At 53.3% G+C, this 17,912-nt stretch overlaps 2 protein-coding genes across 6 annotated transcripts in view; both read right to left on the minus strand.

Moving 5' to 3' along the window:
* RADIL (Rap associating with DIL domain) overlaps positions 1 to 17,912 on the minus strand; it is a 41,719-nt gene that overhangs the window by 23,788 nt on the left and 19 nt on the right. For 2 of the 5 annotated variants that reach the window (XM_053656996.1, XM_037137929.2), the window contains exons 1-2: positions 16,361 to 16,573; positions 10,547 to 11,144 (exon numbers count right to left, since the gene is read on the minus strand). In XM_053656996.1, coding sequence (XP_053512971.1) covers positions 10,547 to 11,081 — 535 coding nt within the window. In that variant the 5' untranslated portion in view covers positions 11,082 to 11,144; positions 16,361 to 16,573. Of the gene's footprint in view, positions 1 to 10,546; positions 11,145 to 14,643; positions 14,732 to 16,360; positions 16,574 to 17,912 lie in introns of those variants that run through there. The other 3 variants (XM_037137930.2, XM_037137928.2, XM_053656997.1) reach the window with 2 other exon arrangements.
* On the minus strand, positions 1,469 to 3,376 carry PAPOLB (poly(A) polymerase beta). The gene has a single exon (XM_037137933.2). The coding sequence runs from the start codon at positions 3,374 to 3,376 to the stop codon at positions 1,469 to 1,471; it is 1,908 nt and encodes a 635-aa protein (XP_036993828.2).

Here is a 17,912-nt window from a genome sequence, read left to right on the forward strand (position 1 = left end):
GGGTTTTTGTTTTAAAGAAAGGCAACCCCGCAGTTTGTAGGGTGAAACAAAAGAGTAGGAACCCAACTAACTAGATGTTAGGTGCTTGCTAGAAATTTTTTTTTCTAGATGTAAAATTTACCGATGAATTTTAGTAAGTCGTTTATTTAAAAGCAAAAATTGGCATAGACTTCTTGGAGAAAAGATCTTTCTGCTTACCTGTTTGAATCGAACATTAACCTTCCTATAAACAGGCATTCTGTGGAGGACACAGAATCTCTCGTGTGCAGAGATCGAATGGCCATCCAGGATGGACAGCATGTTCATGGGTATCACTTTCAGTGAGGTTTCACTAAAATATTAGCCATGGAATCAGAACTTAGTGTTTTGTGCCATGTGGCCACAGGACCGTTGATTTCATAGCATGGTTAAGAACATACCAGCACTCTGGGGTTTCAGGAAACGTAAGCACACCAGTGCACACAAGCAAAGAGAAGAGGTGGGAAGCAGGAAGGCTACTGTGTTTGGGGACAAATGACTAAGGACAAGAGAACACGGAGCTTCGTTAGCAGCAAGATCATCAGTCGTACACTCCATAACGACAGTTCTACAGAATAAAGATGACACATCATTTCTTGACCATGTCCCATCCAAAGCAAAGATTTACTAATCACTCTTCCAATGTCAAGTATATCTCCTAAGAGCTGACATTTTCATTCTGAAAAGTAACAGCTACCTCACAGGGAGTGAGCTAGATGTATTTTTACACTTTTTCCAAAGTACAGTATACCACTGCACAGCAGTATCCAATTTGGAGACTGATAATGGGGGAAAACTCTTTAGGAAAAAACTAAAATTCATCAAGCTTAAAAATCTAAAATTAGTTCCACTTTCTAATAATAATATAAATACAGTACATCAACATAAGGATATCAGAGGCCAATTTGGACTGCAAAGTTCCCCAACAATGCACCAGACACAAATCTGGATGTAGTGCGTGTAGCTGGAGGGCTCTCTTTTCTCTTTAAGGGAAGTGATCCTTTGAAATAGTTAATACAACTGTTGCTGACACATTAATAACGGTACGTCTAGCTTCGTGCACTAACCTGGACGTCTGACCAAGACTGGCCCAGCAAAGGAAGTTACCAAATAAGCTTAAATCTATTTTGAGTCTTATCTAGGTTCATTCTCTTCATTCTCTTTTAGCTCCCTTCATTCTCTTTTAGCATTTGAAGACAACAGATCAGGCTGGCAGATATTATTCACAGACCCTTAAGATTGTTTTTATCAGTTCAATCTGTTTTATTGAATTCTTGATAACAGGAATAGGATTTGCAGAGAGGGCAGGGATACTGGAAAGGTCTGTCCTGGATGTCTCCTGCCAGGCCAACAGAGAAGCTGCTGCCTGGTTAGTTCCAAACTGAGTTGTACTGTCTCTTTTCTGTTCTGGCTTCCTTGGTCCTTCTTCGTTATGAGGTGAGAATGTCCTCTAGACTCCAATGATAGGATTAGCTATGTTTGTTGCTGTGCTCCCTGAAGGCCTGGGTGGGTGGTTTACCAAAAGCGTTGAAGAAACAACTCTAGTGATCGAGGGCTTTGGTGGAGGAGAAATGACTGCCTGGGGGGCTGTCTGAGGCACGCTTTCACTCAGTGCACCCCGGGCGTCCTCACCAGGACTCACTTGCTGCAAGGACACTTCAGTAACTTGCATGTTGGTCACAGACGCTGCCACTACAGCCAGTGTGGGACTGTTCCTGCCCTGACAGGTGCCAGTGACAGTGCCAGCCTTCATGGCAGCCATGCTGTTCTCACTGGTTGCAGACAAGTCAAGACTGCTGTCATTCAAGGCTGTCAATCTGACATCTTCCGCAGAATGTGTTTTCTTCTGAAGCACATGATTAGGTAGTAGCTGATGAAGTTCCTTTTTTCTTAAATGCATTGCATCAATTTTCATATCCATCTCAAACATCTTACTGTTTATCGCTTGCCTATAAACTGTGTCAGTGAAAGACTGGATGTCATAGGTGAGATCAATACTGAGCATGTCAGAACTTTCTGGCTTTTTCAACACTAACCCAATCACCCACATTGTACAAAACTCTTCCTTGTCAGGATTTTCTTTGGGTGCTGGAAATGACTGAGGATTCACATGTGCCAGCGTGATAAATTCATTCTTCTCCAGACTCCCGACCAGGATTCTGATCTTTGACTCCACCAAGCCCACCCATTCCAGGTGCTGTTTTTCTGTCGGTGCACTCGCTAGGAGAACAATGTAATGCTTATACTTCTGAAAGAAACTCGGAGCGTCAAAAAGCTTGGACCACTCTGCCTTACTCAGCAAAATCTCGTGTGTGATAGCAAGCCCTTGTTTAAACTCCTCAATCATGACCATCCTCGTTGAAACAGACACATTGTACGTGGAGTTCTGCTGTGGGTAAGCTGGTGTGATTATGGGCATCAGATGGTACCTATCACTGGGATTTACTCTTGGGTCCCACACAGGCAAATTCAGATTTCGTTCTTCGGGCTCTTTTAGGAGCACTGGATTTGGCCACTCCCATTCAGAAAATACCAAGAAAAATTTACGTACAAGAGTTGATGCTACAGCATTTGGGTAGAGCTGGCAAGTTCTTGCTACTAGCATGGCCCAGGAAACACCTCCTAGGAAACCTAATATATTAGAATAGATGTTGTGGCACTTGGCCCATAGTTTGATAGCTCTGAGAGTTAACCTGAAGTTGTCAATGTTTGGTACCAGGTGTAATATTTCATCCGTTACCCGGCAACCATTAAGGCTTCTTATGCATCTAATATCTAAATTTTTAAGCAGACTGTCATCTCTCAGGTCCAAATCTTCTGGAATAGTCTGCAGTGCTAATCTTGCAAACAAAATATCTATCTCTATCCCATCAAAACACAGTCTGATAACTGGCACAAATGCCTCCTCAACAGCCCTTAAATCTTTTACTTCTTCGTGTAGTTTCAATTTATCATAGAAGGAGGTGAAAAAGTCACTTCGGTCGACATGTCTCGGTGCAACGCACAGCGCATCTATGTCGGCACCTTTTGTGTGCACTCCTAATCGGTAAGAGCCGAAGGTAAAGATTTTGCCTCCAACATTTTCAATGACAGCTGGCGGGAGACTTTTGCTTTCGCTGATTTCTCGTATCCATTCCTTTACCAGATTATTTAATTTTTCCAAAATTAAAATCCTGCGCTGCAGTTCCTCTTCCTCTTCCAAAACCCCGAAGGGCTTCAGGGTTTCAATTAATTTCTGAGTAAGTATGCAGTCTGTCTCCTTGGGGGCAGCTAAACTGATGGGGGAGGAGATGCCATAGAGCTTGGGGGACGGTGGGGTCTGTTGTGATCCTGGGGTTGTCACCGGAAACGGCATCATCTCTAGCGCTGGCCCAGCCACGCCACGTTCCCCGCCACCGCGACCTCCTTGGCCGCTGCCCGGGTCATGATCCGCCGAGGCGGGAGGGGCGGGGCTCCTTCCAGGTCTGACCCGCTCCCGCCGGTTCAAGCGTCTCTCCGCTGTCCCCTGGGCCCCAACATGGCGCCCTGGCCCTCGACGCTACGTTCTAGAACTGCCACGCACACCGCAGGCAAAGGCGCATGCGTGCCATGCAGAGCCTCACGGGAGTTGTAGTTTCCAGGGGTCTGCCACAGGGTTAGTGTTTCAGCCTTCAAGCTTGGGGAGGTGGGTTTTGGTTTTTGGCTTTTTTACTGTTTTCTGCATTTACCTTGACCTACCATGTGTTTCTTTGTTCACCATTTCTTCTTACACCTCAGATCTACTTCCGCTCCAGGGGCATCTTCAGTTGGCCTTCCACCTAAAGCCCATCCTTTAGAAATCCCTTTACAACAAGAGTCTGCTGGGGAGCAGCAGCACCAGCTGAGGCCTCTGTGGCTGGTGCCCGGATAAAAGTTTAGCCAGACTGGCACCTCCAGCTGGGCAGTTTTGTTGTCTTGCTCTCAAGGTCTCAGCTGCTGTCTGCTGGTTTCTACATTCCTGTTGCGAAGTCTGCAATCAGGCTAACCTGCTGCCCGCCTGGCTTTTATTTTTGGCAGCTGTAAAAACCTCTGTCCTCAGTGTCCTATATCAATGTTAAAAATAAAATAGCCAGTTATTTTGCCCACAAAAATAACTTTATTCAGGTTGGCAGCGGAAATACAATTCCAGATGTCCACGCTATAGCAAACCACAGGCAAGTCTGGAGGACAAAGGAGGGGAACTCTGAGAGAAAAAGCGGGAAAGGGGGAGGAGGGACTATAAACAAAGTGTTCATTGGAGGTAGCCAGGAGTGGCAGTTGGAAGTGTAATGACTTCCCATTGGCTGAGTCATGGCAGTTTTTCATTGGCTGGGTCTGTTGCTAGGCAAAAGGACAACCCTCCTTTGTCCTACTGTAGTGGAGTAAGCTTCTTGCTGTCCTGAAGGCAAGGGCAGCTCCTCCTACTGGAGGAAAATATGCAAAATAAGGTGAGTGGTAGCGTGGGAGAGCTCCCCCAGGACTTCCCAACTCCATTTTGAGTGTGGTTTCCTTTATTTTCACACCTGCAATACCACCACCAGGTGTCAAGGGGTAAATTCCTTTTTGTTTATCTTACACAGGATATCCTGTGTTTCACACTTTTCAATTTGTGATGTCCGTAACATTTTCAGGCGTGTCCTTGGAATATGCTCTTCCCACCGTTCTCTTGATTCTCTTCAGGCAGACCCGGGACAGGCCTTCTCATTCTGTTCTCTATGTCTCATGGCCCGTGTTTCTTTCAGGGTGATGGGAGATCTGCCTCTCGGTTCTCTACTCTCTTCAGTTTTATTTAATCGCTGCTGAAGCCTTCACTGAAATATCCATTTAAATGCTGATATTTCTATTACCAGAAGCATTATCTTGTTCTTTTCCAAACTTTCCCTGCCTTTTTATTAGCACCACGCTCTAACCAACTGAGCTAACCGGACAGTGGTGTCCTGCCTTTTTAGATGACACTCTTTCTCACCTGTTTTTTCCCCTCCCTCTTATTTCTTTAAACATTTTAAACACGTTTAGTTACTCAATATTATATAATGGTCCCAGTTCCTAATGTTCTTGAGAATGTGATTCAATCTGATTTGTTGTTTTTCTCCTGACTCATTTAGAGTAACATCATTTCATGGGTCTTGTAACTTTGGATTATGAGCTCATCTCTGGCAAGGCTTGGGATGCCTGTGTGAAGAAGGCGTGTCCTTCCAAAGAGGATGAGCTTTGTTTCTCTCAGATGTCCTTGGACTCCATCAAATTACCGACACTGCAATTTAATTTCTTATCCAGGGGTTATCCAGACCACAGAAGCAGCCCAGCTTTAAACTCCAAACACACATGAGAGGAAGAGTGGTTTCCAGTTCCAGGGAAGAGTCTTTAGTTTTCCCACCCGGAGCCCAGGTCCAGGAAAGTAAGTCTTCATTACTTCCTTTGACCGGTAGCAGATTCCTCTCACTCCATCCTTAAGTTCAATGTGCCGCCCTCAAGGGTCCAGGCAATATTTGGGGGTCTTGCTTCCAGCGCCCCACCCCGTTAGGTCCAAGGCTTTATGTCTCCTTCTTACACGGCTCTCAGTACTAAACAAGTTTCACAGTTACAAAGAGCAGAGAGTGTGTCCAGCTCTGGTCTCCCACCGTGTTTTCCACGGTGAGCATGAGCACCTCCCTCCGGAGGCTCACTGTGCACCACCATGGCCGGAAGTCTCCCCAGGTGGGTGGTGCTGCCAGCCAGGCCCCACGTGAGCACCGCCCACCTGGGAGAACAGGCTGTTAAGCCTCCTTCCGACTCTGCATGTCTATGTGAAACCAAAGGCTATGAATTTTTTAAAAACTAAGCAGTGACTCGAAGCATGAAACTGGCTGTCAGCAACTAACCATTGAACTTTATGACGTTGTTGAATTAAAAATTCTTAAATGGCTTTTAAGTTCAATTACTTTTCTAGTTTCAGACCGGTTAAAAAGGTGGGGGTTGTTCTGCTTTTCACCAAACCACACAAAGTAGACATTCTCCACATTGACTGTGTCATTGAGTCATCTTGTCACAGTGACAAGAAGTCTTACTCAAGACTCAGGAGGGAGTTACTCCTAAATAAAAGGAGAAAAAAACAAAGATCGCCTCCCCGAACCTGACATAAATGATTAAAACTCAGATTCATAGCACGAAAAAAAAATCAAAAGAAATTGACCACGCAAGCTGGGGGGCAGGGGAGAACCAAGTTCGAGGCACACCATTAGCAATGGAGCCTGAACATCCCTATCAGTCACCAGGGGTCAGGCCTTGTCTGCCCGTCTGTGATGTCAAGGTAGGAAGACAAACACACACCCAAAGTGTGTGTGACATCAGAGATGACACCTTTGCCACCACCAGCCACTCAGCTGAGCTTAGAAGAGAGGGGAGGCTGGCTGGTTGCACTGTCAGGTGCCAGAGCAGCGTATCCCTGGTCACTGAAGCCACAACTCGCAGAAGTGGACAGCTACGCCATCGGCTTGCCGCCCTCCCCTGTCCCAGATCCACTGCGAAGAAAACAGACTCCAGCTCCAGAGTCCAGGATGCACAGGAAAGCCGAGCGGAGCCTCCTCTTCCCTGTGACATCAGCCCTTCACCAGGGCTTTCAATGAGCACCTACTATATGCCAGATGCCACACAGACATTTGAAGGGCAGTGAGTCCCAGCCTTCAGTGGCTGATGCAAAGGTGTCCCTGGAACTGTGTGACCTGCAGAGAGAGCCTCAAGCTGCAGTGGCTTTCGAAACACTGTCAGCTGACCTTTCTCCAAAGAGGGCACCCAAAGCAAAGCAGGCCCTGCCTGCCAGGAGCCCACTGACACAACCCCTCTGTGGCCCCAGAAGGCCACACAGAAAGGCATCCATGGGTGCCAAAAAAGAAGCTCCACGTGTCACCCTTCTCAGGACACTGGGCTTTCTCAGACCCTCAGAGCGTGCCGCAGGAGGGGCAGTGTGGCCTCATGGTCACAGGGCATATGACCACTGGCCCCAAAGGCGAGGCACTAGGTGTGGCTGAAACTGAGCTCATCCAAACTGAGTCCAGGCCGCTGGGTCCACACCAGTGGTTCCCAGGCCAGGGCGAGGCAGGCTCAGGACTCTGCCCTCAGAAACTATCGGCTGCCGCCACTGGTCGAGGTGCACTGCCTCTAGGGGTAGAAGCAGAGGGGGCGCTGCTAAACATCCTTTGCCCCACAGAAAAGAACTACTGGCCCAAATGGGCCAAGGCTGAGAAATGCGGCCTCGACCCCTCTCCCATCCTGGAAGCAAAGTAAACCCTTCTCCTGCCCTCCCCCAGCTGCTGATGAAAACCACATGGCCTGGTGAGGGCCCCCTCCCTGCAGGAGCTTATCGCCTTTATCTCAGTGACAGCATCCAGAGCCCTCTCCACATGGCACTGGGCCGAGTACCCGCCTCCTGGGAAAAGGCAGTAAGAGGCACTTTGCAGCCCCACCTACACGGGCCTCGGCTCTCCCAGAGCTGATGCACAATATTTTGATCCTCTGGAAATCAGGGGAAGTGGCAGCTGTGAAAAGGTAATATTTATGGAAAACAAACACCAAAGTGCCTGAGCGCACAACAGTGGCCCAAATGGTGAAGGGGGGTGGGCTGGATCCCGCTGGCAGTGCCCTGGGAAGCATCTGGCACGCCCACGTTCCCACTTGAGTCTCCCGGGGAATGCCAGGCCGTGTGCAGGAGACCTGGCCGTGGGGGCTCCCGGCACCCACACCCAGCTGCTCCTCAGCGCTGCTCCAAAGCATGCCATGGACTTTGGCTAAAGGCCACCTCCGAAACCAGCGTGACCAGCACACCCCAGGCGCTAACAAGCAGGGAGTCCTGTGCTGTGGGGACAATGACTGAAATAGTGAAAATTACCAAGCCAGTGTTCAGGAAGGCTGGTGTTAATTCACATACACACTCACTCGTGCGTGCACACACAGACAAGGTGCACATTGCGGTCCTTCCCCTTGCCACTGTCTGCTCACTAGGGAACAAGTGTTAGAAGGAGGGACCAAAGGCCCCTCCCAGGGCACACAGATGAGCCGAGACCCTTTCTCATCACACGGCATACACAGCCACCGGCCGGGGCCGGCACCCTCTTCACGCCTCGCCTCCACAGTGGTTTTGGGTCTCTCTGTGGCCCCCACTGTCAGTGAGGATGGCACGGGGACCCTGGGCCGCCTATCGGCCCCTGAGCAGGTTTCAAGCAGAGGGACAGATGAGGTGTCAGCTCCCTCTCGGTGGGACTCCTGTGAGACGGTGAGGAGGTGTCAGAACAGCATCCAGGGCCACACGACGACCACCTGCAAATGCACAGACGCTGCAGCACAGCCCCTGTTGCTCGGACCAGAGTGTGTGCGGGCTGCGCGCCCCACGTGTGAGTGTGCACTCACATCCCTACATCACAGACCCACGTGTCACAGGACCAAGTGAAGGCGCTAATTCAGAGGTCTGGGACCCCGGCCAGGCTTCGGAGCAGGGCTCTGTGCCGTGGGCATCTGTCCTACGTGGCCCCGGCCGGCACCAGGCCGGCCCACACGTGCCTCTGATGACAGGAGCAAGCGCGCCCGCCCTGGAACACCATCTCAATCACCACGCCGCTTCACTGTCACCGGCAAGGGGGTTGGCAAGGTCGGGAGGCATGGACGCCCCAGACTACACCCTGAGTAGCAGGCCACGAAGTAAGGCCGCCTCCCTGGGGTGGGAGGCCTGCTCCGGGCAGGTAACCCAACCCGCCGTCCGCCAGAGAAGTGTGTCAGCGAGGCCAGGCTTGCTCAATGGACTCTTTATTTGGAAGGCTTTGCAAAACCACCAGGTTGAATAGGCTGTGAGCAACAGGCCTTCTCTTGCCCCAACGGCTGTAAAAGGGGTCGGGAATAAAGGGGTCGGTTAGCAGAGGACCAAGTCCCACTCCCCACAGGTGGCATCTGGCCCCCAGGGTCCCCATCCAGGAAGCAGCCGTGCAGCATGGAGCAGGCTATCCCAGGACCCGCCCAGGTGCCCAGGGCCCAGTGACCTTCAGGACAGGCAGGGCTGGCCCAGGCACATGTGCTCTTTGCAGCAGAGAAAACAGGGGGCAGGACAACGGCCTCACATGGACACTGGCCCCTCACCCACACCCACACCTGGCCTTTCGGGACGTCAACCAGAATGAGGGGTTGGGACAAGATGCCAAACCTACGATGCTAGGGCTTATGGGGTACAGGAGTCAGGTCTGAAGGACTTAAAACAACAACAACATCCTCCACGTCGGCTTGCTTTTTATCACTCCATGTGCCAGAACCATAACATGTCAGCGATAAACCCTGCTCCCTGCCACAGGCCCCGCCCCACCCTGGGCCAGACACCAGCAGTCTATAAGACGGACTTTCACCAGCGCAGGAAGTGTCGGCAGTAACACTGTCGCCACCTGGGGCACTTCCTGAGCACCGTGCCGGTGCTGTGTGCCCTACTGCACAAACCCCATTCTCCACGTCGGGACCTGGACTGCGGCCCTGGACTGGGGCCCGAAGAGACAAGCATCTGCCTAAGGCGGCGGTGGGCCGCCGCAGCTGGGGCACAGCTGTCTCTGGGTGACGCCAGGCCAGACGGAGATCAACCCCTGGGAGTCCCACTTGCCCACACACCGCTGTCTCCCCACCACTAAGGGGCCTGGTGGGCTCTGTGCTCACCCCAGAGGCAAAACTAGAAGAAAGGCCATCATAACACCTCGGGGACACGTACAGCTCATCTGCGAGAGCTCGAAGGCCCCTTTCCACCCTGGAAAGTCACAAAACCAAGTGACGGGTCTCCTGAGACCACTTACTGTCCCTCCACTCTGGGCCACATAAGACAAGGCCACTTGCTCACATAAAGTCACCCTTTTCTAGGGGACACTAAGAAAACATCAAACATGATCTGAGATACAGCTAAGAGTCTTCTGACATTTGAGAAGTTATTTTTGTTTCATTTACCTATTAAGATAATCAATTCTTCCCACCAACTGAATAACAGCCAGACCCAGAGCAGTGGCCACAGGCCCCAGAGACTCCCGGCCCCACATCCGGGGCCCAGAGCTGCTGCTGCTGTCTGTGTGCCTCACGTGCACAATGGCTGGACCTCCCCCAGCACAGCCCCCACTGCCTGGCACCCACAGGCCCGTGCACACCCCAATGCATCCTGCAGCCCTGGAGACCGGCTTCTTCATCTTCTCATTGGGTTGCTCCTAAGTGTCACCCAGGGCCTCAGGCACGGGATTTTCTGTGATGTGCCCACACCACCCTGGACACGGTGTCTCTGCAGCTAATGACGGGGTAGCTAGACAGGGACAATGACTCTTACTCAGGACGAAGAGTCTGCCTGCAGCACCCTCGGTATCGCAGGCACCAAGCACACCAGCCTCCAGGAGGCCACCACGAAAGTGGGGAATGAAAGATGATGTCCTCAAACACGAGACAGAGGCCCCACCCGAGCAGAGCAGACACGTCTCTGCCCCTCACCAGACTCTCCTTTGCCTCTCTGCCCTCCCCTGACCAGCCACTGCACCCCGAGTCTCCTGCCCACCTGCCGTCATGGTGTCCACGTCCTTGGCTGCCAGCTCTTCCACATCTGACCTCTTTCTCAGCTCAAACCTCCGGGACAAGCCTTCTCGAGGTTTCCATAATTCCTGAATCAAGAGGGGCTTCTCATTGTCCCCGAACACCCGAAAGCATTCAGCCTGCCACTGCCGCCCGGAGTCACCGGCCTGGCCCACCACGTCACACAGCACGTACTGACTGGCACACTCGGGGCTCAGGGCGTAGCGCTCCAAGGCCTCTTTCACCAGCTCCTGGGCACTGGATGTGCCGGTGGCCAGCACACTCTTGTAGTGGGTGCCCATGCAGACGCTGTCCCCAAACACCTTCAAGACCCCGGGCGCTGAGAGCTGGGTGGAGAGCTCCGCGGGGTCATCGCTGGCACCCAAGGCGGTGAAGGTGGTGTCCAGGTCGCGGTACTTGTAGCTCAGTGTCCGGGACAGCACGCTGGACAGCAGCTGGCCCTGCCGCTTCAGCTTGCTCTTGGTGGGTGGAGACATGATGAAGTGGGTGCCATAGAACATGGTGGGCTCGTCGTCATGGGCGAGGGTGGCGGGCTCGGCCAGCGGCAGGGAAGCAGCCGTGTCCTGGGGGAGAGACAAGGCAGGTCAGCGCTGAGCCAGGAACAGCACAGCAAATGAGGTGCATGGGCACTGTACCCGACTTCACGGCCATCCGGCCCCGGTGCCCCATCAGAGCAGCAGATCTGCCGCCCTCAGCCCAGTCGCCACAGTGGGACCACAGAGCACAATGCAGGTGTGAACCGGCTCGAGTGCCCTTCAAGCCAAGCTACTACTAGAAAGCTGATGAAGTCACCAAAAAGAGGGCACACTCACTGTCCAGTGCCAACATCCCTGCCAAGTGCTAGGCTCACGTACACGGCAGGGCGCAGCCAGAAAGCAGCAAGGCCATGGGCTGTACTTGCAGAGTCCTGGCAGGGTGACCCACGTCCCCGAGGCAACCCGCCACCCACCACATCGCACCCAAGAAGAAGTCGTAAGCAGTGGAGCCTGCGAAACGCCTGATCTCCCTGCATCCAACCTCTCCCCCTCCCCTGCCGCAGCCTGTAACAGGAGACTCGTCGCAAACCCGAGTGGGACAAGGAAAGCGGGCGATGGGCAGTCCTGGCCTGGAGGCTCCGTGTCCCTGGGACAGCAGTGCTGGAATGTCCACACGGCCACAGTGGACACAAAGGGCTCTTCTAGAACTGGGGAAGGCGTGACTGGAATGTGTGCATTCCACCCACTGTGTCCGTCCATCCGTCTGGCTTCCAGGCCCTGTCTGGCCCCGCATGCTGTTGTGGTGGGGAAGTGCGGAAACAGCTCCTGGGCGCCTTGGTGACTCATCCGACCATCATTCCAGTGCACGCAGTGCTCCATGGGCCTCGGTTCTGAAGAAGCAGCTTATCGGGCTCCCCGGAGCTCTGTGGGAGCAGGAGGCGTGGCAAAGGAAACCGCCTCTGCTCTGCACCAAGTCTGCGGGGGACACAGCACCCCCACGCGTGGGCTCTGTCCTCCAGTGACGAGAGCAGACAGACCAAAGAAGAAAAGCCCATTCTCTAGAAGCCTCTGGAAACAGTGCCTAGGTCCCAGTGAGAACCTGGCAGCATTGGGCACCTGCCACTCTGATCAATGTCAACACCCACAGTCCCAGCTCACTCAGGGCTCCGTGGGCTGGAAAAGGCTTTCGGGGGGGGGGGGTGGTGCAGGGATGCTCCCAGGTCTGGCAGTCTGCTGCTCACACTTGACCACAGCAATGCTTTCGTTGTGAACCACCCTCTGAGGACGTGACCTGCCAAAATCAGTCAAGCGTCCTAAGCAGAATGAGCACGTGAGGCTCTCTCTGGCCTCGAGTGAAGCTGTAAAGGAATGCGTATATGAAAGGCTTCGTTTCTCCTCCCCCTTGTCAAATCCTAGGGCAGCCTCACCTGTGCCTGTCAAAGATTTCAACTTTGTTTACAGCAAAGCATTTCCAAGAGCACGCGCGTGACAAGTGCACGGCTTTGCATGCCACATCGGCAGCTCCGGACCCGCCTTCTGAAAGGCACAAGCCAGCCTCTGACACCTCCAGCACCTGGCGCCCCACTCACAGGACCTGCCCCCCTCCAAAAACTTGCCTTACTGGGCCCTCCTCCAGGCAGAGCTCCAGGGTCCCAACCTAAACCCGAAGCAGCAACTCATGACTCAAGCCTCTGCCTTTCAAGATAGTGTCTGAGTGTAAATTTAAATATGATGCCGAAAACTACAGAAACCATCAAGGAAAAGCCATGAGGAGAGCACAGGAGCTTAAAAAGCCCAGACGCAAAGGGGAAGGGAATTGCTATTTTGTGCCAAGGGGGATCTAGGTTCTGTAACATCTAAAACTAATACAGTTCTGCTTTAATAAAAAAGACATGAAAAATTACAGCTACACAGCTGCTTGTCCGCTCCCAGGGCCTAGGAAGCGAGCCCCCCCCCCCTTTTCCAGCAGTCCCTAGTGCTGGATTCTGAGGCAAAGTCAGCCATGTCAGGAAGAGAGGGAAGAAAACATCGGAGGAGGGGAACTGAACCCCTTCGCTAACTCCTCCTCAAGCCCCAAGAAGCCGCAGGAAACACAGACCCTGATCTGCTTTATCAGGAAGCTCGTTCTCCTCGTGGTCATTCTCTGTGGCCATTTCAGAGAAGAACCACAGACGCTCACTTGTCCACTCATCACCTTCCTTCACAATCACCGAATGCAGACACGGCCTATCTGTTCCAATGGGGCAGACATGTTTCTTAGAAAGGGCAAGAAGGGAGGAATACCCTAGAGAGTGGAGCACTCCCGAGGAAGTGGAGCTGGTCTGGGGAGTGGTGCGTGACCTGCCTTTTCCTTTCCTGCTCAGATCTCCCCTCTTTCCCTGACTTGGGGGAACACGGGCCCAGGGGCGTAGGACGCTGGCCGTTGCTCCTCTTAGAGACTGTGTTTGGTCTCGTTCTCAGGGAAGAGTCCAAGTTCTGATGAAAACAAGCTCGAGTCACACCAGCGGGTGCACAGAGCGGGGTCAGCAGGCAGCTGACGAACTGGGCGGAGGACGTGGCCGGTCCAGCGCCACAATGTGGAACGCATTAGAGTTTCCACCAGGACAGGAAAGGAGGGGGGGAGGCTTGCAGGCTCTGCTTTATCTCCACTGTCCATAAATCCTGCCTCCACAGCTCCAGCCCCTGCGATGCTTTTCCACACAAAATAATTTAATCAGATTTAACCTGACATGCTAGCCTCTTGAGACTGGACTGATGTTTTTCTGCCAATGGGATTAAGGAACTGGCTCCTCTCTGGAATGCACAAGAGGTGGCCCGTGCTAACCGGAGACACCTGTAATCACCAGGGACTTGGAGAATTCTTTTCAGCCATTCAGATTAACCAAACACTTGACGGGGTGCTGGGGCCTGAGCCGGCGGGTCTGCAGCTCCGCCGGGCCCCACCAAGGGCTCCCTGATGGGAAATAAGCCAGCTCCTTCCACGAGCCCTAGGAGCTCCAGCTCAGCATCTGTTTGCTTAGATGCAGAATTTGTCCAGGGGTTGGAAATAGTACAGAAATAGCTGGGAGACAGTGCTTTCAGCTGGCACACGAGTGGGGAACGCGCCACTGTGTGAACAGGAAAACCAGGACGGGCTGAGGGAGGGAGGAGTGGGGGCATGTCACGCAGACCCTGGAGAAAGGGATAAGACTCCGGCTCCCTTCTCCCCTCGGCGCCCACGCTGCCAGACTCCCCTCCAAAGAACCGGCGGAGACTAAGACCTGGGGCGCCTCTGCGTCGGAGAGCCAAGGTCCAGGAGGCAGTGGCCACAGCAGACCCCCGTAACCCAAAGACTGGGCAGTCCTCACCCGAATGGCCAGCCTTCAGGTCCCGATGCCAAATGCCACACTGGGCCCCGAGAGCCGGCCTGTTTCCATGGCAACAGGACAAGCCTTGCCTAGGAGGCCCGGGAGATACCCCGTGAGGGCCCTGCTGCCCGAGCTCCCGTCCCGCGGCCTCCTGGCTCGCTCGGCCTCCAGACCCAGGAGCTCTGGCTGCCGCGAAGCGCCCCACGTCCATCGCCTCTCCTCGCGCACCCAGCACTCACCTTCAGCTCAGCCTGCCGCCGCAGTGGTCCCGCGTGGCTCCCACACCCGCCGTTACCCTGAGCCCCTGAGTGACCCGAGAGGCGCCTCCTGCCGGCAGCTCAACGGACGGGCGAGGCGGGGCCTCAAGGAGGTGGGCCCTGAGGCGGGGCTTCTTCGGGGCGGGGCTTCAAGGGGAGGGGCCGACCTCAAGAAGAGTGGGGCAGGGTACTGGCTCTTTCTGCCGGCCACCCAATAAACAGGGTCGAGTCCTCCAGGGGGCGGGCCTCAAGGGAAAGGGTGGAGCTGGTGAGGGGTTGAGCTGGGCACTGGCGCCACTTGCCAGCCAATTAATTGTGTGGGCGTGGCCTCGACAGAAGAGGCGTGGTTTCCAACACGGGGCGGGGCTAGTTTTAGAGAGGTGTGGCTGTGCAATGCACCCCTTTTTCAGTTCAAGGGACGGGGCCTCGGCAGGAGGGGCGGAGCCGGGGCTAAGCTCAGGTGCCAAGTGCTAGCCTGGGCTCTGGGAGGACAAGTGGGCTGGCTGTGTTCTATCCCCACCTATTAGTCTGCATTGGACGGGGCCAAGAAAAGAAGGGAGCAAGCAGGCTGAGGCAAGAGCTTACCAGAAGCAGGAGCCCAATATATAAACATCCAAGGCCTGAAAAGGAGATGAGGGTGGCTGGTTCCATCTCCCCTACAATCTGTCTCCCACCCAGCAGCCAGAGTGTAAATGACAGATAAGATCATGGCACCCTTCTGCTGAAAACGATGCAAAACTGGTCTGGGCGGGGCCGGGTCAGCTCCAGGGCTCTGGCCCAGCCACCCTCCTTGGGTGACCGTGTTTTAAAAGAAGCTGGTGTCCTCGGACCTCCCTTTGGCACTGGCCCTCTGACTGGGGTTTCACCTTGGAGAAAGACTTCTCACAGAGAGGCCCTCTTGTCCCACTATGGTCCCCGTCTAGACCTGGGGGGCATCAAGTGGTCTCGGATATAAAGATGCAGAATTCTGACCCTTTGGGTTGGAAGCTATGGCAGCGTAAACCCCATATTTGCTAAGGGAAGGTGGGAAGAGGGAACAGACATTTATTGATCACCTATTATATGCCACCCCTATGCTAGGGGCTTTCCCTAGGTCATCTCATTTACATACAGCTCCCATCATCCCTCTGAGACAGATGGCTACTCCCCCTTTACAGCTGAGGAAATAGAGGCTCAGAGAGGTCAGCTAGAGATAGAGCCAAGAATTGAGCCTGGGACCGTGTGATTAAATAATTCCTGTTGAAGGGCTCCCCACATGCACACAGGAACCTTTATGGGGCTCCCCATATCCATACCCAACCGCCCGTCACCCAGACCCTGCATAAGCAAATATCAGGGGGACGGCAGAGGTCTGGGTTTTCCTTGTGAGGTATAATATTTCTCAGCCTGATTCAGGCTCATCAGCCCTTCCCCCACACACACACCCCTCTTAAGCAAGGGTTGGCAAACTATGACCTGTGGACCAAACCTGAACTGCTGTTTTTATAAATAAAGTTTTATTGGAGCACAGCTATGTGCATTTGTTTCCATTTCGCCTACAACTGTTTTCTTGCAACAGAACCTCCAGGCCCACAGAGGTTAATTTGCTACCTGTCCCTTTACAGAAAGCGTTTGCTTCCCCCACTCCCCACCACCCCAACCTTTAGGATCTAGTCCCGCCACCTCTCTGGTGTTGCCCCACAGCCTCACTCCTCTGCACCTTTGCTCAGGCCGTTCTCTCGGCCTTGAAACTCCTTTCCCAGCTGCGTCGGTCAGCTCCAGCTGCCATAAGGAAATATCACACACCGGGGGCTTTGGCAACCGGACTTGACCAAAGACTCTTGGAGGCTAGAAGTTGAGGATCGAGGTGCCAGCCAGCAGGGTCAGTTTCTCTCCTTGGCTTGTAGACAGCTGTGTTTTCCCTGTGTCCTCACCGGGTTGTCCCTCTGTGTCCTAATCTCTTCTTCTTACAAGGACACTGATTATGTTGGATCAGCACCCGCCCGAATGACCTCAGTCTAACGTAATCCTTCTTTCAAAGCCCCATCTCCAGGCACAGTGGCATCCTGAGTTATTGGGGGTTAGGACCTCAATGTGCAGATTTGGGGTAGACGCAGTTCAGCCCATCACACCAACTTTATCACCTGGCCGATTTCTACTCATTAAGATTCAGATTAATTGTTACTTATATGGTAGCCAGCTTCCAAGATGGTCCCCAGGAGTCAAACCTTCTGGTTCTCACACCCCTGTGGGGTCCCTTGCCTTGTTAAGTGGGGCTGGACGGTGTAGCCAATAAGATGCCATCACAATGGCAGTGTGACTCCTGGAGCTAAACTGTAGAAAATGTGGCTTCCCAGGCCCCCATGACTGCCCAGCTGCTCTCTGCCCTGGAGCTGCAGCCCCAGACTCTGCTCTCAAACACTCAGCCCATCCCCTCCTCCGAAGCAGCTCTCCTTGCTGTCTACTTTCCCTAAAACACTTGCCCTGTGGTGTTTGCCTACTGGCACCACCCGCTGCGCAACACCCCTCTCCACTGCTGCCTCCTGCCCGTTGTCTGGACAGCCACCCCTGTGGCCGCTCTCTACCTCATTACCTCTTTGTCACCATTTGTGCATTTAACATACACTAGGATTCATGCCCCATAAAAGTAGGTGCTCAGTAAATATCTGTTAAAGGAGTAAACAAAGGAATGAACAGGTTTCTGCCCCTCTCCCCCTCTCCCTCAACTGGAAGCGGCTCATGGGGCAAGACCTGACTTTTATTCATTCTTGTATCCAACACCGGGCTCTTGGACAGGTGAGCAAAACACATCTTTGAACTCCAGGGTTGAATAGCTTTGCACATTCACTGGACAAAAATGAAGTGTTGAGCTGCCCTCGGTGGCCACCAGAGGGCGGCAGGGTCCTGGGACTCTTTCCCTGAAAAGGCCCAAATGAACCCGAAGAAGTCAAAGTTTAAGTTCCCAAGGATGGCAGGTCCACAGACAGGGAGACAGGACATTGCGGACCAGAAGAGAGGAAGGGTGGGGGGCCGCAGGCACAGAGACAGAAAAGGCTGTAGGCCCCAGCCTTTCTTTCAGAGACCGTTTTGTCCGCATCACTAGAGGGGCCGGCAAGACAAGTGATTTTACCCTCGGATTCCATCCCCAGCCCCCAGACCTATAAATAGCAGTGCTCTGGGTTCTGCCGTTCCCAGTAGGCTCGTCAGCCGAAAACAGCAATCATTATTTTTCTTCCCACGTCATACCCTGAGGAACTTCCAGTCAACAATTT

This window comes from Artibeus jamaicensis, unplaced genomic scaffold (assembly GCF_021234435.1).
Source record: "Artibeus jamaicensis isolate MK-2021 breed Jamaican fruit bat unplaced genomic scaffold, CSHL_Jam_final scaffold_3151, whole genome shotgun sequence".
Classification (NCBI taxonomy): Eukaryota; Metazoa; Chordata; class Mammalia; order Chiroptera; family Phyllostomidae; genus Artibeus; species Artibeus jamaicensis.